The 21,394-nt window shown below is 51.9% G+C and overlaps 2 protein-coding genes across 3 annotated transcripts in view; one reads left to right on the top strand and one right to left on the bottom strand.

Annotated features, from left to right (window-relative positions):
- The window catches only part of INTS10 (integrator complex subunit 10), a 45,307-nt gene extending 27,293 nt beyond the window's left edge, over positions 1-18,014 (top strand). The window contains exons 13-18 of one of the 2 annotated variants that reach the window (XM_056857662.1): positions 4,946-5,054; positions 7,365-7,444; positions 10,423-10,588; positions 11,058-11,151; positions 16,009-16,086; positions 17,857-18,014. In XM_056857662.1, coding sequence (XP_056713640.1) covers positions 4,946-5,054; positions 7,365-7,444; positions 10,423-10,588; positions 11,058-11,151; positions 16,009-16,086; positions 17,857-18,013 — 684 coding nt within the window. In that variant the 3' untranslated portion in view covers position 18,014. The remainder of the gene's footprint in view (positions 1-4,945; positions 5,055-7,364; positions 7,445-10,422; positions 10,589-11,057; positions 11,152-16,008; positions 16,087-17,856) is intronic. The other variant, XM_056857664.1, reaches the window with a different exon arrangement.
- A 1,093-nt stretch (positions 18,015-19,107) lies between these two features.
- HGSNAT (heparan-alpha-glucosaminide N-acetyltransferase) overlaps positions 19,108-21,394 on the bottom strand; it is a 34,827-nt gene continuing 32,540 nt past the window's right edge. The window contains exons 15-18 of the mRNA XM_056857849.1: positions 20,938-21,015; positions 20,416-20,486; positions 20,217-20,329; positions 19,108-19,302 (exon numbers count right to left, since the gene is read on the bottom strand). Coding sequence (XP_056713827.1) covers positions 19,121-19,302; positions 20,217-20,329; positions 20,416-20,486; positions 20,938-21,015 — 444 coding nt within the window. The 3' untranslated portion in view covers positions 19,108-19,120. The remainder of the gene's footprint in view (positions 19,303-20,216; positions 20,330-20,415; positions 20,487-20,937; positions 21,016-21,394) is intronic.

Raw genomic sequence — 21,394 nt, 5'->3', positions numbered from 1 at the left:
GTGTCTTGTTGTAAGTCTCTGTGGGGACCACATATTAAACACACATTGTAGTTTGGCCCTTGGATGGATTGAAATGGTTCAACTGGTACAGCAGGGGAATAGTTGTCTGACCTCTAAGCTGTGGAGGGCATCCTTTGAGGTAAAGAGGAGGTTCAGTCGGTGACTCAGGAGCCACATGCTGCTTGCAGCTCTTCTGAGCACCGTTTCCCAATCCTAGCCCCCTGCTCTTTCTGGACAGTGGGCCCTGCGGGGCTTGTCATTCAGAGATGGTTTCCACCTTGGAACCACCTTGAAACAGCCACCGCCAGAAGAACAGGCAAGCAGCGATGCTCCCTGAGGTGCTGCCCTCACGCCAGGAATGGAAACGGACATGGCTGTTTGGGTTGGAGGCCGTGAGCCGCAAACGTGGCTCTCCACGAGCCCTGGAGAGAGAAGCCCTCTTGGGCCAGCTGCTCTGCCGATGAGCTGCACAGGTGCTCCTGCAGTCCTCCTCCCTGCAAGGGAAGCAGGGTGGTCGGTCCTTGGACTGGGGAGGCCGATTGGGGCTGCCTGAGTGCAGGTGGTCCTCTGGCCAGGGTGGGGGCTGGGCAGCTCCCCTTCAGAGCTCGGCTCTTCTCGTTCTGGGGGAAGGGCATCTTGCAAAGTGCGGGTATTACCATCACGTGCCCAGGGAGGCATGACCAAAATTCAATTTCCTGTCTCCCTGGGCGGGAAACCCACTAGTTCCAGTTTCCATCCTGTCTCGTTTAGGGAGGCAGCTTCATCGTTTGCACCGACCTGTTTAGGACCTGGTTTCTTCCTATCGATCCCTTCTTGAGATTTTTTCTCTTTAAAGTTGTACTTTGTCTACTCTTCCTCCTCCGTCCTCTCTTTAATTACCCTGACTTCTCCTGAACTTCGTCTCTCATCTCCCCTTTCCCCCCCTTCCCCGTTCCACTTCGCCCTGCTGGGCAAGATGGCGGACGGAGACAGAGAGTCAGACTCTGACCTTCTCTCTGAGGAGGACCACGACATGGCCCTCGTCGCCTCGACAGGGCGGAGTCGACGGGAGAGCTCCAACGGCCGCCTTTGCTATACCGCGGAGCAGGGCGCCGAAGGACCCAGCCCGCCAAAAAAGGCGCGCTCTAGCCAGCCACCCCAAAATGACGCGAGGAGCAGTACGAGCCGTGGCAAGGGGGCGGAGGCAATGCGGCACTCCGGGGACCATCTTGTTGAGAGCGCTCAATTTCGGATCCAGACCGCTCTACTGAGGGTAACGTAGTGTGTCCCAGGTCAGAGGAACCACTCTCCTGTCGGGAAGTACTTAACTTATTTAATGGGGTATCAGATAAGCAGGCTCAGATGATGCAAGCATTCAGGGATTCCATCTCCCCCCTTCTGCAGAGCGCAGAATGTAACTCGCCCTTAGTTCACCCAAACAGTGGGGAAGGTCAAACAAGGGGGGAACCTTCTGGCCCCCACTGGCGTACAAAGGCTGCCATGAAAGCCCATCCACGGGACCAGACACGTCTCCTCCATGATGACGCTTCATCTGGGACGGCAGATTCCGAGGGGGAAAGCAGGGAAGAAGGAAGAGCAACAGCCCCAATTATTCTCAAATGAGGATTTTCAGGGACTTCTGAGCAAAGCCCTGGTGGCACTGGACCTCAGTGAGGATCCTGACCCTGCCTCAGAACCTAAGCCAAAATTGAGAAAAAAGGGAGATAAGGAATTCTTTCCTAGATCTAAGACCCAAAGCTAAGAAATACCTTTCCCAGAGTTTTTTGAGAACCTGGTACAGGCAGAGTTTGACAAACCTTTGGCCAACAGACAATTCCCCTCTAGCACCAAAAGACTGTATTCCATGGTTCCACAAGCTATGTCACTCTTTCAACTACCTTTGATAGACGCCCCGGTGGCAGCGGTTCATTCACCCAATAGTCCCACCGAGGACGGGATGGGATCCATTAGGGACCCCCTAGACAGGAAAGCGGAAATCCTGTCAAAAAAGGTACATGAGGCCTCCTCATTGGCCATCCAGGCATCAGCAGCCACTTCTATCATGGCCAGAGCCTCCATCGTCTGGCTCAGGAAAATTGTTCAGCTTTACTCAGGCAAGAACAGAAAAATAACAAAAGGGCTTACCGTATATACTCGCGTATAAGCCGAGTTTTTCAGCCCAAAAAAAGGGCTGAAAAAAGCCAACTCGGCTTATATGCGGGTCAATACGGGAGGGGAGGGGAGGGGGGAGGAGGGAGGAGGGAAAACTTACCACTGCCGTCATCCTTCGCCGCCAGCCCGCTCGCCTTCCCGCGGCCTGGGAGCGGCCAGCGGGGCCTGCCTGGGAGCAGGCAGGCCTCGCCGCCGCCCCCCCCGCCGCCGCCCCACGCCCCTTCCTGCGGCTTGGGAGCGGCCAGCGGGGCCTGCCTGGGAGCAGGCAGGCCTCGCGGCCGCCGCCCCCCCCCGGCCCGCGCCCCTTCTTGTGGCCTGGGAGCGGCCAGCGGGGCCTGCCTGGGAGCAGGCAGGTCTTGCGGCCGCCCCCCCCCCGGCCCGCGCCCCTTCTTGTGGCCTGGGAGCGGCCAGCGGGGCCTGCCTGGGAGCAGGCATGCCTTGCCGCCGCCGGCCCGCTCGCCTTCCCGCAGCCTGGGAGCGGCCAGCGGGGCCTGCCTGGGATCAAATACAGATCCATACAGACGCCAGCCTAGAAGGCTGGGGAGTGAACTGCCACAACCACACGGCTCAGGGCCTCTGGTCAGTCAGGGAGAAGAAGCTCCACATAAATCTGTTGGAGCTCAGAGCCATACGTTTGGCCCTATTGCATTTCCAGAACATTATTTTCCACAGAAATGTGCTAATACGCACCGACAATGTGTCCGCGAAGGCACATGTCAACAAACGGGGAATCAAGATCCTCCAGGCTACACAGGGAAGCAGAGACTATTCTCTACTGGGCAGAGTCGCACCTAAAATCCCTATCAGCGGAACACATCAGGGGAGTACTCAACTGTCAAGCGGACTGGCTAAGCCGGCAAGTCCTAGACGAGGGGGAGTGGTCTCTCAACAGGTCTGTCTTCAGACAGATTGTGGAGAGGTTCGGCTCACCCACAGTGGACCTTTTTGCCTCAGAGACCAATCACCTCCTTCCCCGCTTCTTCACTCGGTACTTCCGGAAGCGGAGTCCTTAGATGCTCTAATGTCCCCATCCCGACCCCCCTTGGCTTCACTTAACCTCATGGAAATTGAGCGGAGGTGGTTGCTAGACCAGGGTTACACTATAGACATTGTTAACACCATGATTGAATCCAGGAAACCCTCAACCAGGAGGATTTATAATACTTCATGGAAAGCCTTTGTATTGTGGTGTAGGAGAAAGCACGTAGACCCTCTTTCACCGGGGATTCCCAAAATCTTGGAGTTCTTTAAAAACGGCGTGGATCAAGGTCTTAAGGCCTCCATCCTACGCAGGCAAATGACGGCCCTTTCTACCATTCTAACCTCGGTAGATGGCACTTCACCATCTAGACAGCCACACATTCTAGCCTTCCTCAAGGGAGTGGTACAAACAAAACCTCCACCGGTTCACCGGTTCCCTTCCTGGTACCTCAACATAGTGCTTACAGCTCTCACTAGGCCACCATTCGAATCCATCAGGGAGATTCCCCTGAAGGTGCTGAGGATGAAGGCCATTTTTCTCACAGCGGTCACCTTTGCACGCCGAGTCTTGGAAATAGGGGCCCTTTCAGCACGCAAAGGATTTTGCATCTTCCACAGGGATAAGGTGGTCCTCAGACTAGACCCCACCTTCATTCCGAAGGTGAATTCTATTTTCCACCGCTCCCAGGAGATCCATCTCCTGTCCTTCTGCCCCAATCCCAGTCACCCTAAAGAGAAAGAATGGCACCATTTAGACCTAAGAAGGACACTCAAGGTGTACCTCAGACGCACGGAACCCATTAGGCGCTCCGACGCCTTATTCATTTCTCTGACCAATCCTTCAAAGGGGCAAAAAATGTCCAGGGCTGCACTCAGCTACGCGGTAAGACAATGCATTTCAGAGGCTTACTGGGCTAGTAAGATTCCAATACCAGTCAGGATCACTGCACACTCAGTGCGCAGCGCAGCCACCTCAGCAGCCTTCGAAAAGCAAGCCCCACTGGAGGAGATCTGTCGAGCGGCCACCTGGTCCACAATCTCCATCTTTATAAGACATTATAAAATAGATGCCATAGCCTCTGCTGATGCAGCCTTCGGCAGGAGGGTTCTGCAGCATGTCTTGGATCAGTCTTCGATCCCACCCGGGTGATCTAGCTCTTGGAGAGCCCGCACTTTGCAAGATGCCCTTCCCCCAGAACGAGAACGGAGCCTTGTTACTCACCTTGAGGGCTCCTTCTGTTCTGGGGTCGAAGGGCATCTTGCCCGCCTAAATTCTAAATTTATATTATCCAAGACTCGATTGTTCTCAGTTCATAAGGGTGGGCAGGGCAAATGGATCCCTCCAAAGGGCGAGTGTTAGTAATTAGGCTCTCCTTTCGTCCGCCACCTTGCCATTATGCCTTCTGGTTTCTCCACATCTGGTTACATGTGGTTAATAGTTATTACTCTTTACAGTACCTGTTTACCCTGTTGTATCTTGTTGCTGTGGTTGTTATGCACTTACCTGTCTCCTTTAGCTCAGCGAGTCTGAAAACTGGAACTAGCGGGTTTCCCGCCCAGGGAGACAGGAAATTGAATTTTGGTCCTGCCTCCCTGGGCACGTGATGGTAATACCCGCACTTTGCAAGATGCCCTTCGACCCCAAAACAGAAGGAGCCCTCACGGTGAGTAACAAGGCTCCGGTCCATGCATCCCCGGAGAGGGAGGCTGCTTCTCCCCCATGTGGGAAGCTCCTAAGCCGGCCCCACCCGAGGCCATTGATGGGTTCCAACGATTCCCTTGAGCTCTTCTCTTCCTGGTTTTCCTTTTGTAGTTCACCTGTGAAAAGATCCTCGACCTGATGTGTTACATGGCCCTTCCCATACAAGAGGGGACTAAACTCCAGGAAGAGCAGCCAAAATTGAAGTCAAAATTCAGGAAAGGTAAAGTGCTGATCAGAATTGATTGATGGAAAGCCTTTAAAATCTGTCCTGTATTTGTAGCAAGGGTTTTACTGAAAATGCCACTTCTGAAAAGTAATATTCCCCTCCCCCAGCATGAGGAAATCTTGCCTGACATTAGGGCTGTTGATTCGGTTCGGTCCGAACCGAAAAACAGCCGAATTTCCCGCAATTCGGCAGTTTTTCTGTTCGGACGAACCGAACTCAAAAAGGGGGGGAAACTGGGGTCCCGGGGTGTCCCAAATAAATTTGGCGAATTCGGTGCTGGCCCCGGCCGGGAGGCACAAATCTATTTAAAGCCCCCAGCCCTGCTGGGACTCGCGGCAGGGCTGGGGGTGGGGGCTGGAAACCCTCTGCACTGTCTGCGAAGACAGTCTTCTCTTTGAAGACCCACCGCGCTCCTCCAGGGAGCTTCCCTGGAGGCGCGCGGCCGGCCCTTTAGATAGATTTGCGCCTCCCAGCCGGGAGGCATAAATCTATTTAAAGCCCCCCCCCCAGCCCTGCCGGGACTCCCGGCAGGGCTGGCGGGGGGCTGGCAAGACCTGGGGGGGGGGGCTTTAAATAGATAAATAAATAAAGGCTGGGGGGGCCCCCTGAAGGCGCGCGGGGGGGGGGGCAAATTTCCCCCCGAACTCCGGATCCCCCCGAATTTCCGGGGATCTGAAGCGGGGGAGTTTGGACTTCGGCACGGGCCGAATAAAAACGGGCCGAATTTTGCCGAAGCCGAACTATACCGATTTTTTTTTTCAACAGCCCTACCTGACATGATGCATAATAGTGGCCTAACCCTCTTGGCTATGAATATTTACTCATATCCATATAGTCAGAGTATTCTGCAAATGATAAATGGTTTAAAATGTAGCTCTCTAACCTTTGGTCCTACTACACACTTCGTTGGGGAGGGAAGGGTTTTCTTGGGACTTTCGATACCAGCTGCTTGGTTGTTGATTAGGGAAAGAATGCCGGGGGGGGGGGTCCAGGAGAGGGGTCTGGGAAGGGTGGGACTGTGGGAGGGCTGGAAGCAGCCGTCCCAGAGTGGCCCCTGAGTCTTTTGGCGTCATCCTAGCCATGAGCAGGCCCTGGCTACGGGATTGTGCACGGGAGAGAGCTGTGCACAGCTGGCACTTTGTTTCCTGGTTGCCTGCAGCTGTTGCCACAGCTGGCAAGACCAGCCGCTGCATATTATGGAATTGGAGAGGCATCCAGAGGTTGCCCCTTGCCCATGCTGCTTCATTCTCCTCTGTATTTCTCGTTGCTGGGGGATAAATTCCTCTGCTCTGCTTCGTAGCTTTTCCCCCCTCTTGCTGCACTATTATCTCTAGACCAGCACTCTGTTTAGAGAGAATGGGAAAAATCAAGCACATCCAGAAAGTGCTTGGGGGGAGGGGCCAAAGACATTTTTAGAAGTGGTGAAACTCACACATCCCACCCTTGAAGAGCGATCCCACGGGGTTGGGGGGAAGGCAGCTCTTGGGGGTTGGGTTTTTGCCATGACGGCTCAGGTCCGCGGAGCCCCAACTCCTGTGAAGCCGCAGTAAGGGCGGACGAAGTAAAGGCTCCCTCCCCTCCTCCACCAGGACTTTAACGAAGGTGTTGTTCCGTCTTCGGTGCATCCTTGTGATGTGATTTTAACAGGCCACATGTACATTTCGGGGGCGCAGCTTCGACATACCAACTCCCTGATACCAGATTAGTAAGTGGTTTGTAAACCAGGAGTGCTCAAAGTCCAGGGAGCCTTTCCAGTGGCCTCTGGACTGGTGACGCGGAGGCCAGTTTCTTCTCGGTGTGATGCTGCTGCTGTATGAAGACCCCGTCCTCTGCCCCCGCCCACGCTTACCTTCTCGGTTTCTTCAGTTCTGCTTGGCGTACTGGAGATGGGACCAGCCCCTTCCTCCTCTGCAGGCAAGCACTGCTGGGGAAGAAGGCAGCAGGAATGGCTGGCCACCAGGAGCAGGAGGGCTGTGTGCTCGCTCTGGGTCTCCGCTCGGGCTTCTCAGGCATCCTCGCTTTCTCTGGAGGTTGTGCAAATGTTTTTGCCCCCCTGGCCAAACTGCCTGGTCGCTTGGCTGTTTGGAAGCTTACTGCAGGGGAATCCAGGCAGCAGGCCTCGGCAGGAGGACAGCAGGGGTTCTCTGAATGAAGGCCTGGTGAAAACAGCCCCCTTTGGTTAAGGAGCTGCAGTACGGTTGTTACGGAAGCAACAGTTAGGCCTCTGGTACTTGTTTCTCATCGCGGCCAGAGATTTGGTAATGCAGCCTCTCCTCCCCCCCCCACCCAATTGTTTGTCCGTAGTTTCGGAGCTGAAGCTCTGGCCGTGTACCAGTGCTGCCATCCTGCCTTATTGTCTGCGGCTACTGCTGGCCTGTTTCAAGGTAAGTTTTTGTTTTGTTTGTAATGGGAAAACTGACCCCTCTTTTGCCATTCAATTTCTGGTATCAGTAGTGGTGATTTTAGGAGGGATTCCTCCGAAGGCAGATCCGAAGGGCTCTGGTGCGTATGGACCCTTGGGAGTGAAGGCCGTTGCTGATGCCCCTCAGAGGCCTCCTCAGATTGGTGAACAGAGACCCGAGAACTGGGTGCGGAGGGCCGTAACGGGAGGGAAAGTGCTTGGCAAACAGGGCCAGGCTCACTGTCAAAAGCGTGTCTGCAGAGTCCTTGCTGGGGAAGGCCTTTTTGGATAGCTGGGATAAATATTGTTTGGTATTAACCCTGCCAGTTTTCAGCCCAGGCACAGCAAAACACTCTGTTTGAAATATGGCTTTGGCTTTTGGCTTGGGAAGGGGCTTTTGCCATGTGGGAGCCATGTGGTGCAGTCGCTGTCACTGTGCTTCCAGGGGGCTTACGCAGTAGCCACGTTGGCCAGTTGTAGCAAAAATAAAGAGGGATCTTGTGGCATTGCCAGGATTGTCGGGGCTCCTGTTTAAGGCTGATAGTTTTCTGATGTAACTTGCCTTGAATAAACATGGCCTATTTGGGATTTTCCTCCTTTATGATGATGTGAGCTCATGAAGCACAGGGGCCAAGAGAGAGCTCAGTGCCAGGAAGTCTCTGCTCTGCCATGAACCTCCTTTGTAGCCAACCAAGAAACCTCTAGTGCAAGGGCCCCTAACAGCATCAGCTGCCTGGGGAGGTGGTGAACTCCCTGTCCCTGGCAGTCTTTAAGCAAAAGCTTGGCAAGCACTTATCAGGGATGCTCTAGGCCAGTGATGGCGAACCTTTTAGAGACCGAGTGCCCAAACTGCAACCCAAAACCCACTTATTTATCGCAAAGTGCCAACAGCTGGGCGGCGAGCAGTCCAGGGAAGGGTGGCCTCCGTGGGGGTGGAGGGAGTCCCCATTGGGAAGCTTCCCCCGTCACGGAGGCCAGGTCTACCCTTTGGTTTCTATAGAAATCAATGGGTAGACTTGGCCTCCATGGGTCTCAGTCGGGAGGCCAGGTCTAATGTCATTCAAACCAATTGGGTAGACCTGGCCTCCGGATGGAGATGGGTTCCCCCCCCCCCCGCCACAGAGGCCAGGTCCACCCATTGGTTTACATGGCAGTAGACCTGGCCTCCTGACTGAGACCCCCCCCCCCCAAGGAGACCAGGTCTACCCATTGGTTTCTATGCGCATAAAAACCAATGAGTAGACCTGGCCTGCATGGGGGCGGGGGAGAAGAAAGCGGCAGCCTGACTGTGCCCAGGAGGGGGGGGCAGCGGGGAATGCGAGCCTGGCCCTCTCCGGGGCCAGGATCGCATGGGAGGGGGGGGCGGGGAAAGCGAACCTGGCCCTCTCCGGGCCAGGATCACACGGGAGAGGGGGCGGCAGCGGGGAGAGTGAGCCTGGCCCTCTCCGGGGTCAGGATCGCTTGGGAGGGGGGGGCGGTTGGGGGGCAGGCAGCGCAGCACGGTTCAAAGCCCGTCCCTTCCCTGGACTGCCCAGCTGGGCGGCAGGGGCTTTGAACCGCGCAGCGCTGCTTGCAGGAAGCGCAGCGTGGTTCAAAGCCCGCCCCTTCCCTGAACTGCCCGGGCGGGCTTTGAACCATGCCGCACTGCCTGCAAGCAGCGCCGTGCGGTTCAAAGCTCCCGCCGCCCAGCTGGGCAGTCCAGGGAAGGGGCGGGCTTTGAACCGCGCTGCTTCCTGCAAGCAGCACTGTGCGGTTCAAAGCTCCCGCCGCCCAGCTGGGGGTTCGCCAACACGGCTCTAGGCTGATACTGCATTGAGCAGGGGGTTGGACTAGATGGCCTTTTTGGCCTCTTTTGGCTCTTGCTCTGCTAGGAGAGCAGGGCTTTGATGGAACTCTGCTCAGAAGCACGGATGTCCTCGGCTGCTTCTTTCCTCTTCCTAATGAATCTAGCCAGGGAGGGGGACCAGCTATGAGGCCGACACTCTTGGCCCCTGCAGCGCTTGTCATTGGTTGCTTCTCCCCAGTGTGGTGCTTCTTGCACTGGGACAGGGTTTGGGAAAGGGATGCAGACAAACTTCTTCTCCCAGCCCAACCGTGGCAGCCAGCCCTAAGTTGAGGCCTGCTCCATCCAAGGTCGTCCCCAAAGAAGCGGTGAGTGGGGCCCCACACCTTTCTACCCTCTCCCTGCAGGGCAGCCTCCAGCAACACCTGAGCTGTGCCTCAGGGAGCCTCCTGCTTCTCTTCTCTTATCACATTCCTGAATTACAAAAATGATATTTGCCTTTAAACAGTCTTGGCCAATCAAGGGAAGGTTGTCAGGTGCCCCATCTGTCAGGTACCCCATCCTCTGGGCAGCATTGGGATTACTGGAAGAAGAGAAGACATTGTTTTTAGACCCCCCTTTTTTCTCTACCTTTAAGGAGTCTCAAAGAGGCTTACAATCCCCTCACCTCCCCCCACAACAGGCACCTTGTGAAGCAGGCAGAACTGGGGGAGTTCGGAGAGAACTGTGATGAACCCAAGTTCACCCTGCAGGCTTCATGGGGAGGAGTGGGGGATCGAACTCAGTTCACCCGATTAAAGTCCGCCTCTCTTGACCATGATGCCAGGCTGGGAACACCTGAGCCAGAGGTTCCCTCCCCTGTGCCGGAGAAGCATCAGCCTCCTAACAAATAGGGATCTGTCGCTCCGGAGAATGCAGCCAGAGAGTGAGACTAGTCAGTGAGTCTTGAACAGATCCATCTCCAGGACCCACCCCTCCGCCCACACACACATAGACTGCCCTGTGAACCTAGGCTGGGAGGTCTTTGCCCTGACCTGGAAAGCCCCAGCTAGCCTGATCTTGTCAGATCTCGGAAGCGAAGGTTCTGCCAAGTAAAATATGAAGGGGGGCTTCTTCTTGGAACCTCGTTGGCTTGGAGTGTATTGTGCTAAGTATGTCGAGTGCCTCTTTCTTCCCAGCAGCTGAGAGCATTCACAGACAATAGGGACGACATGGCCCTGGGCCACGTCATCGTGTTACTCCAGCACGAATGGCCAAGAGGTGAGAGCTTGTTCTTGAAAGCCATCAACAAAGTCTGCCTACAAGGAAACTTCCAGTATGAAAACTTTTTCAACTATGTGACGAGTATCCTTTTCCAAAAGATGACAGAGGGTGCTTTCCCCAGGAGGTCTGTTTTCAGATTTACTAGAGGGAAGAGTGATCTGTTCTTCAGAAATTAGGGTGGAGCTATGATGGGCTAGAATTAGGCAGTGGGGAGCAGAGGACAGAGCGAGCTAGATGGTTTATGCCTGTAGAGTTTCCTGATACGGACGGGAAGCAGGGCCTGTGCTCTGTGTCAGGGGCTGGGTGCAGGGGGACGGGGTGGAGCCACCGCTGCTGCCTGCAAGACAGAGGTGTGTTGCTTGAATGAGCCTGGAGTGAGGAGGATCCCACGGCTCACTTCCCCATGCAGGGGGGTGGGAGGGGAGGGCCAAGAGCAAGGAACCGGAATGGGAAGCCAGTCCCAGGACAGACCCCGTGAAGGCGGCACGGGCTTTGTTTCTTCCCCTCGGAGCGTGTATTTCTTTATGGAACCTGAACAATTATTTTCCAGATATTGATATGTTGGAAGAGTTTGCCTACTTAAGAACCCAAGAAGGAGGGAAAATTCACCTGGAATTGTTGCCGAATCAGGGAATGTTAATAAAGTACGGAGAACATTTTTTCCCTCTACAATTAAATCTGTTCCTTGATAACTGATTTTATGAGGTGTGACTAATGAGGTGTGACATCTCCATTAGCTGGTTTGGTTTTTGGATTAGTGTGATTTTTAACTGGACCCTGCTTTAGGACAGGCCGGCAGTGACTTAATACAAAGCCATGGTGAAGGAGTTTTTATCTTATTGTACTTCCACACATGCCGAATACTGCACTTTCAATCCAGTTTCAATGCACTTTGAAGCTGGATTTTACTGTGCGGAACGGCAAAATCAACTTGCAAACTGTTGTTAAAGTGCATTGAAAGTGGATTGAAAGTGCAGTATTCGGCATGTGCGGAAAATGTTTTTGTTGGGCATTGAAATCAGCATCCCCCCCTTGCCCCCATCTCCCAGCATAGCAATGGTGTGGAATTCTCCGGGCAAGAGCAGGCGGCATCTGATGGGCCTGCTAGTTTGTTTAGAGGTGTGGAAGGGCTGGTTGTCATGGGAATGTCCGGTGCAGCCTTCCTTTGTGGGTGGGAGATGGGTGGCATCTGAAAACCATCAGCATTTTCTTCCAGCATGAGCTTTTGTGGACAAGAGCTCCCTTTGTCAGCCGCAAATGGAAGTCTGTGAAAATTTATGCTGAAACAAAATGTTAGTTGTAAAGATGATGCCAGGCTCCTGTTTGTTGTTGGTGCAGATGACTGTCATCCCTCTGGAAGTCTTACATCATAGGGAAAGCCATGAACAGTCTTCTGTGGATATATCCGCAGTGCTGATCCAATGACTTTGGTAGGTCAGGAAAAGTCTTCTTCTGCAGCTTGCAGGAATGTGGCTCTTAATCTCTAACACAAGTTTAGCAATGTGTTATTTCCAGTGGTTCACAATGATGTAGATGTCAGCCTCTCAGGTGTTCCTGTGGAGGGAAGAAGTTGTGGCCCATTTCACTTGGTCCTGTTCTAACAAGATTTGGAGCCTGCTTCCAAGTGGACTGGTGAGGATGGTGTGTTGTGTGATGTTGCAGATAAGTCCAGTGATACATGTCTTGGCAGCTCACATGGTGCCACTAGGCGATCTTCTCTTCGGCCGTCCTTCCAGGTGCTGCCCGTCTATTTGGCCAACACCTGTGGCTTTGCTTCATACTTTAAACTTGCTTCTTTATACTTGATTTTTGTGGGTGCTGGACATGTGCCCAGATGAGTATTTTTTTTAACTAGGATTTATATTCCAACCTTGCAAAAGCTCAGGGGAGCTAGAATAGAAAAAAAATAAGATCATATTAGCAGGGATATTCAGGAAATCATAAAAGCGAGCGGCTCTGCGTGGGGCAATTTAAAGCTCTGCTGAGAGCCGGTGTGGTGCAGTGGGGGTGCTCAGAGTGTCTAACTAGGATCTGGGAGATCAGGATTCGAATTCCCCCTCTGCTGTGAAATTCACTAGGTGATTTTGGGCCAGTCACATGTACATACACTTTGCCTAACCTACCTCACAGGGTTGTGAGGATAAAATGGAAGAGAACGACGTAAGCCATTTGGGGTCCTCTTTGGAGAGAGAGATGTAAATGCAGTCACCTGCACTGCCATAAAAGGATGGCCGTTTGTGGGCTGAGAATGGGGTCAGGCTAATTGCAAAATGGGACTGGGCCATGGCTCAGTGGTGGAGCATCTGCTTTGCAAGCGGAGGGTGGCCGGCTCAATCCCCAGTGGCATCTCCAGTTAAAAGGATCACATAGTGGGTGATGTGAAAGGCCTCTGACCTGAGACCCCGGAGAGCCTCTGCCAGTCCAGAGTAGTCCATGCTGATCATGCTGTGCCTTGGGCCAGATTTAGCACAAGGCAGATAGCCTGTGTTCAGAATCTCTCACGGTATCAGTCCTTTGCTTGGTGTGCCCGTCAACAAGCAGCCAACAGGGCGCAACGAGGAATAATGAAGGACAGGGAAAGTATCTGCCTTTCCCTCAGGATTTCATTTCTTATTTTGAAATCAATTTATTCCTTATTTCATTTCTACCCCGCCTTTCTCCACAGTGGGGACCCAAAGTGGCTGATATCCTCCTCCTCCTCTCCTTAATTTTATCCTCACAACAATCCTGTGAGGTAGGTTAGGCTAAGAGTGGGTGGCTGGCCCAAGGTCACCCAGTGAGCTTACATGGCAGAGTGGAAATCTGAACCTGTAGCCACACCAGGGTGCTGAAAGTTTGTGCTTGTGGCGTGTGCTGTGGGACTGTGGCCTGCAGTTTCCGATGCTGCTGCCAGCTAAGGCTAGTGTTGGGCATGAAATGGGCCGATGTATGTAGGAGGCACCTGGGCAGCCATTGAAGCCGGCTGCAGAACCCAGCCCCCCCCTCCCCCAGATATAGATATGTGTCTGGGGGGTGGGGAGGAAGAGGGGAGACGCAACATGTCGTCCATCCCAAGGGAATGGAAGAACCCCCAAGAGCTGGCAGAAGAGGTTCTTCTGTAGCCGACAACCAGTCCAGTGGATGAAGGGAAGTCTTCTCTGTGTGGACAGTGAAGTAGCAAGAACTGAAAACAGTGAGGGTGGGGGAGTGTTGCCTGCAGGAGTCTGTGGCTGGCACACGCCGTTTTTGGTCAGGGCTGGCTTTCCCGCCACTGACTTTTGAGGGCACTTGGGAAGTAGTGCCTTTGAAGGAGTGCCGTGCCTGTTTTTGTCTTGCTTGATTTGTGCAAGGAACATTTAAGGAGTTCCGCATGTCCTCTCGTATATTTTTCACCTGGGAGGAGGTATCTATGGCCCATTTACAGCTCGGGGTGATCAGCTGGGGATCAATTCACATTGTTTCCTCTTCTGCTGTTTTAAATGTGGGTGTCGCACAAAATAGCACCTTCTCTCTCCATGTTTTAGTCACAGTGCATGAAACACAGTCTGCTGTGTGTTGGCTGCACCTCTGTCCTTGTGAGATGTCCAACAGTCTCTTAGGTGCAAGAGCTACTTGGGAACTGGGTTACTTCGCAGCATTAACGTTTATGTAAGAATAAATGCAAGCTAAAGAGTTAGGGGTAAATAGTCTAGTGGTCACAGCAGTGGGCCCCCAACCTGTGTTGCCTGATGGAGCTCAGTCATTGTGACTAAGACGGGTCAGTTGTGTATTTCTACTTTTCAACAAGTCGTAGAAGACAAAGGCAACTGCCATTTTGTTCTCATATATGCCGAATTAAACTACATAGAACACAGGAAGGGATAAAGAAGCTTGGGGGTGCTGCTGTGTTGGCCCTCTAGTCTGTATTCCCTGGGGGACCCCCACCTTCAACACAGGCACAGAGCCCTTTGGGGAGAAAAGTGGCAGGTAAGAACGTTTGATTAAAAGAGGCCGGTGGAACTGGACGCATGGCCCACCCACGCCCCCTTTGCCCTGAAGGGGCTGACGAGCTGGTGTTATGCCCACATCCGTTGTGACGTTCAGCTTGGCTGCACTTCTTAAAGGACGCCTAATCTGACAGTACCGTTTTTTCTACGTCTTTGAAAGAGGATGGAGGCCCACGGTGCTGTGTACACTTTGGGCAGCGTGTTGGTGTTTTATTTATTTTCTTTGTTTATAGCCCACCTTTCTGACTGAGACCTCAGGCAGGTATAGAAAATATAGAAAATGATCCAGTTAGACATCCAGTTGGACTAAGATCACAGATGCCAAAAACAGTGCAAAATAACTAAATAAATACAACTGTCTAAGGCGTGACATTCCAAAATGCAGAAAGTGGGTTCCAGAGGCAGGAGGCAATTCAGGAACCGCGAGGTGCCACATACAGTAAGCACTGCAAGAGCCCTGCAGCTCTATTCCCTTATAAAAGCATCATCCTGAGCTGTTCCAATTCTGCTACAGTTCTAATCCCTTTATGCCCTCCTGAACGGTTCTGTTTTGCACATTCTGCGGAATGAGAGAAGGGGGGGCTACCCGATCTCCTCAAGCAGGCTGTGCCACGAGCTGTGGGGGGCACCACGGAGAATGCGCATGAACGGGCGGTTGCCATTGGCAGGGTGGCACCCCCAGAAGGCTTGGCTCAGACGAGGTGTAGTGGGAGAGGCGATCCTGCAGGCTTATGGGTCCAAAGCCATGAAGGCCTTCGTTAAGCGACAGCCAGAACCTTGAATTGAAGCTGGTACCTGACTGGTAACTAACGTGGTTGCAAAATGGCTGTGATGTGCCTTCTCCCCCTAGCTCCTAACAGCAACTGGGCTGCAGAATTCAGAACCAATTGGAGCTTCCAAGTTGACTTAAAAGGCCCGTGTAGAGCGTGCTACAGTAGTCTAGTCTCAAGGTCACTGTGGCATGGAGCCACACAATCAGATCAGCTGAGTCAAGGCAGGGAGTCATCTGGGATAAATGAAGACGAAAGAGAGTATTTTTTACAGCTGCATTAACTCACTTTCCCGGTAGTGACACTGGGCCGTAACCCGTAGGCTCTTAACCGAGTCAGTGAATATCAGCTGGACCTCATCAGATGTTGGAAGAAAAGTTGAGGTCTTGAAATACATTATGCTTTGAGATGAAAAGTTCAGCTAACACTCCTGCTAAAATGCTTTTACGAGTATTGACAACCATTATCCAGAAAAGGTTTCCGTAAACATTTGGACGGTTCCTCTTTTCTAACTGCCCAGTATGACGCAGTTAGGAGTTTTAACCTGCAAAGGTTTCTTCGATACTCCATTTAATGTGGCGTGCTAAACAAAGGCAGGGGCTTCTTCTGTTTCCACCCTCCCCACAAAGGTCTGCTGATACCTGCAGGAGGGCTTTGGACTCTCATACGGGGGCCTCTCTGCCTGTATCTGTCTCTGGAGCATTGATTTTTGTGGCACGCATGACGTTGGTGGTGTTTGAATGCTGCTGTTTGCTGTTTCTTAAAGGACTTCTAGCCCTCCGCTGGGGTTGCTGCAGCAGGAATTCATACCTGTACTTCAGCCCAGCGTACAGACTGCTGACAGGTACCGCGCAGGGGGCCTCCCTGCTCACAGTGTGCTGTCTTTCTGTCGACATGTTTTCCTGCCCATGGTGATCAGCCCTTGGTTAACGCCGTGGTTTTATCCATACTTTTGTTTTTCATTTGTGCCTACATTCCTCGGACAGCCATGTTTGTTTGTTTGTTTTTTTACCCATAAATTGCTGACACGTACATGTTCTTCAGTTTTTTTAGTGGATCTCTGTACGATTGTATAATAATGGTGCATCAGTTAGATTTTTGTGGATATCCAGTCAATTGCTTAATTAAAAATAAATATAGTGAAAGGAGGCCATCTCTTTGCTAAATGTATTTATTATTGTTCCAGCAGCTTCTTAGGCCATTTCCCCACCAGTCTGTTTTGTCTCCAAAACATGAATATTTCACCCTCAAGCTGTTGAAAATCTTGTGTGGTGCACTGCTCTGCTGGTAACCTTCAGTGCAAGCAGAGACTGCATTATCTGTTCTGCAGCTGAGGCAAGAAAAGCAAATTGCTCACAGCTCTCAAAATACCACATGAGTAAGATGGAGGCATTGAGATGGCAGGAGGTCATGGGATCAAACAAGCATGGCATAGTGGCAGGATTAGGATCTGGGCAACCCAAGGTTAACCCCTCCTACACACGCACACACTCTGCCACCACGAGGTGGTCTCGGCCTAGTCTTGCTGCCTCAGCCTAACCTTCCTCACAGGGTAGTGGTTGTCAGGATAGAATGGAAGAAGAGAGCACCGTGTTGGTCCTCATTTGGGAGAAATGTGGGATTCAAGTAAATATGATCCATTTGTTTCTACAGCCTCTGCCGCAGGCTGGTATGTTAAGGAGCTTGGGATATGTTTAATAGAGCCGGAAGGTTTAATTTTAGACCCCATCTTTTATACTTCACCGATCTTTGTATCGCATTGCAATTGAGGCATTTTTGATCTTGGATAAGGATGGTTGCAAATGTCTTGGATAAAAGTGTCTTCATAAACAAAGTTTCTTTGCACAGGGGGGTTCCCTGGGGGGGGCGGTTTCCCAGTTCTTGTCTCTCAGCTGCCTGCCTGGTTGGTGCGCTCAGCAATGTTCATTGCTGCTCTGCCATCTCCTGCTCAGTGGAAGAGGTGTGGCACTGGGGTTTGCTCATGCTGATCGCCTGCTGTAGTTCATCTATCTTAGGCCTTGGGATGACTTGGAAAACAGTGGCTGGTGGTGCAGTGTCTGAGTAACTTGTGGGTGGTGGGAAAATGTGTTGCATGACCAGAGAACCTGGAGTCCTTGGTATCAAGTGGTCTCACTTAAAACAACCGGCTCTGGCAAATACAGGAGACTTGGGTTACCGCTGAAGTGATTGACTGCTCCGGCACTGAAACCCCAGGAGGTGCCAGGGAGCTTTTAGGTTTTGCAGTGAGTGGGTCTCTCAATCTTTTGCTGCACCCTGGAGAACAGCGGATACTAGGAAAGGTGGTGCGGGAGCAGCCCGTGACCGGGGACATCCTCACAGATGGATGTTCATCCTCAAGCTGCCAGTTGCAGCGGCGTTTTTTAACGTGCTGCATCAAAGCTACCCTAAAGTTCCTCTGACCTCTTAAGGGCATCACAATATTTAAAACCAGTTTCAGCTTTGTCCATGGTTTTAATCATTTGTGGAGGTATGCCTAGCTAAAAAAAAGAAAATTAAAATGGTTAGGTTGAGCTGGATTTAACATCGTGTCAAATTTATTTCGTTGGAAGCAGTAACTGCTTTCTTTTCGACTATGTTGTTTTTATAACTGCAGGCATCACACAGTGACCAGGGGAATTACCAAAGGCGTCAAGGAAGATTTCCGCCTGGCGATGGAGCGCCAGGTGTCCCGTTGTGGAGAGAACCTGATGATGCTTTTGCACAGATTCTGCATTAACGAGAAGATCTTGCTGCTTCAAACCCTGGCCTGAGCCCCAGTCCTGGCTGATAGGGGGCACAGGACTCTAGAGCGGTCGGCTCCCCCTGTCAGTACTTCAGTGCATCCTTTGTTTGCCATTGCAAATAAAAAGACATTTTCTAATAAATCCAGGAGTCCTGTATTTGATCTCTGTGCTTGTTTCAGAGATATTTGGTTGCAGCCTGCAGCCAGGGCACTGGATTTCAGCCCATCTGCAGAAGCCTAGAAGCTGCTTCATGGAAGCTGACACTGCAATAAAAATACTGTTAGTCTTTAAGGGGCTACTAGACTCCCGGAGTATCAACCATCTCTTGGAACAGCAAAAATATCCTATTGGCAGCCAAAGCAGATCAGAGATGAAGGATGAAGCTGTTGCTCGCTCTGTGCCCAAGCGGCCTCGGAAGTCATGTTGAAAGGCCCGCTAGGTAGGGCCAGGCTTTTTCATTGGAGGGGATTGGAATACAGGAAGAGAGTCTGCAGGCAGACTTAGAAGGCAAAGGACCAGAAACAGGAGGCCCAAACCAGGCTGTTCCCCTAGCAAAGGCCCAGGTTTGCCATGGGAGCATCTATAGTGAGGCCTGCCGAAGGAGAACCCCTGGTTGCAGCTGGAGCTGCGTGGCGTGGTTCACCACCTGCTGGCTTCGTGTAGGAGTGGGGAAACAAATCCAGTTAAACAGATTAGCCTCCGCTGCTCATGTGGAGGAGGAGTGGGGAATCGAACCCGGTTCGCCAGATCAGGCTCCAAACCACCACTCTTTACCACTATACCATGCTGGCTCTCTAAATGAGCTTTAAAAAACAACAACAACAAAAACTTGATACAAACATACAGCAAATCTTTAAACATTACTCTTCTGCCTAGGAGCTGTTTGGTATGTTTATTTAGAAATGGAATAATATATCAAATATATGTAGGTTGAAAAATGCTTTGTTTTAACAAATGGCACATTGGTCAACAAAATTTTAAGTATCCTTCAATATACAGTTCAAGGCTATTTGGAATGTAAACCAAACACACAATCCCTTTTAAAAAAAGTAAAAGTAAGTCCGTGTGGTGTTCAGAGATGACGCTTCAGTGTTCGCGCACCCTGTCTGTCTGTTCCTTTGCTTGGATGTTCCATTAGATTTTCCAGAATATCCTTTTCCGATACAGTACATATGATATGATTACCCACAGAGAAGTGGCAATGAGGTTCTGAGCCAAGTGTTCACTATGGGATTGTGTATTCCGCATTTTCCACTTAAATGGGAAGTAGTTTTCAAATACTTCATGGCCGACATAGACAAGAATTGAGTTCATGCCTTAAAAGACAAAAGAGGTTATCAGAAAGACAATTCCATGTGACAGCCATACTACTACCCAACAATACCCGGTAGGACAGATGATATGACTGCGGGGCTGTTGAGACTAACCTGTGCAGCAGAAGCAGCCTCCAGGCTAACTGCAGCCCCTTCCCTGACTATCTGCAAACCCACCCACCGCTGTAGGGGCGGGGGGTCCAAACACAGAGGCCATTTTGTGGCTCTCCCAGGTTACAACAGGGATGAACATGGAACAGGGGCAGCTTATTGTCAGCACTGCTTCTCTCCACGTTTCACAAATGCCTGGGACGTTAGGCCCGCTTTCCAGCTGGCTGCAGCCAGCCTCCTTCGATACCTTCTGGTATGTCGTGAGTCAGAGCCAAACTAGTCAACAGGCAAAACCCAAGGGAAGTGACTTCCATTCTTTTAAAAACAGCAGCACTTGGAGCTGTTCTCAGGCACAGGATAGGGGCAGCTGCTTTTCCGCTTACTTAAGTCCCTTCCCTTGCAGGGAGAAAAACGGCCTGGGGAAGGAGGCTCCTTTGCCCCAAGAAGTGCCACTCCTTGCCCTCACCACAAGGACCACGGACGTAGCAGGTGAACGGAAACCCCGGCCGTGGGGCACTGTGCCCGATGACTGGCAGACGGACGGCGTTTCAGCACCCATCAAACAAGCCAGTCCATTCTGCGAGAGAGAGGGGAAACATCTGCACAAATCTGAAAAACTGGGCACTGATTCACTCCCCAAAGGAATTCAGCTATGATTCCTGGTTTAGAAACTAGCCAAGAGTATCAATGGTAAAAAACTGAATTGCCGCTTCATTTTTAAAAGGGGGGAGGGATCCCAAGCAGGAACTGAAGCCTTCCCTCTCCTTTCTCAGTTGAGACCTTATTTTTGTGTGAAGGGCACTCACCGAGGAAGAAAAACGGAGCACCTGACCACACCCTCTTGACATCAACCAGGTAGTATATCAAGAGCAGAAGGGTGAAGGCAAAACTGCTGAGGGTGGTCACGTAGGAGATGGACCTGCAGGGACAGTTCAAGGGGGTGGTTCAGGAAGAGCCCCCCACGGGCCGGCACGGAGGAAGAGCAGCTGTTTTGTGGGCACTCACCATAAGTTTTTGTTCACAGGAATAACGCCTTCCTCTGTGGAGCATTTGGTCAAGACGGAAGAAATGACACCCTGTAAAAGAGCCGTTTGAGGTGAGGGCATTCTTTCACTCCCGTGGGTGGTCCCGGAGCCCTTCAGGCTGCCCGGCTGAGCAGAAGCAGAGAGCCTGGGAATGGAGGGCCGGCTCCTCCTCTTCCGGTCCTGGCTGGGACCCCCCTCCCAAGGAAGCCAACCTGAGTGGTTAATTTCTGCACCTCCACCCCACTCCTATTCCCACAAGTTGGCGGCTGAACGGAGGCAGCAACCGGCGCTCCCTTCACAATCAGAAGGTCTCTCGCCAACAGAGACTGCTGTGGGAGTTCCTTGGGGAGCTCCGTTTACTGAAGCGGAGGTTTTGAGGAAGAAGCCTCTGAACAGGACCAAAGGATGGTTCTTCTGAGCCACGCTTTCCATAACACAACACAGGCTTTGAAAGAATCAAGGAGTTAACGTACTGAATTAAAGGGTAATCTTTGTGACTTACCATTATTACGGTCCAAACGCAAAAGCGGAGCATTATCTGTCGGTGCTGTTCTTTGTAAAACAAGAGAATTTTTCCTGCCTTAAAAGTAAATGTGGGGAATTAGAAGCAGCAAGAGCAGCTCAGCTGAGAGCCGACCAATGGACTAGGAGGAAATGACTGGAGATGATCCCAGCCAAAGAATACTGAGAGGTTTTGCTAACTTGCCAAGAGGGTCTCTGATGTTTCAGGGAAGGTTTCTACTAATGCCTACCAAACCTGAAGTGTGGTGCTGTCAGGCTGCTATCTCGGTTTCGTTATTGCCTCTGTCTCTGTGCTGTGTTGTCTGCTCCCCAAGGTCGCATGCCTAGGCCTGGGAACTCAGCTCCTGGGAAACTGTATTCATGCGTGTAATCTCCCGCCTTGCCTGCCTTATAATATCTCCCAGCTAGTGAGCCTCTCAGAGCTGTCATTTTATCCG

This window comes from Euleptes europaea, chromosome 11 (assembly GCF_029931775.1).
Source record: "Euleptes europaea isolate rEulEur1 chromosome 11, rEulEur1.hap1, whole genome shotgun sequence".
NCBI classification, from domain to species: Eukaryota; Metazoa; Chordata; class Lepidosauria; order Squamata; family Sphaerodactylidae; genus Euleptes; species Euleptes europaea.
Note: the sequence above shows the minus strand (reverse complement) of the source record. Positions and strands in the feature narration are given on the sequence as shown.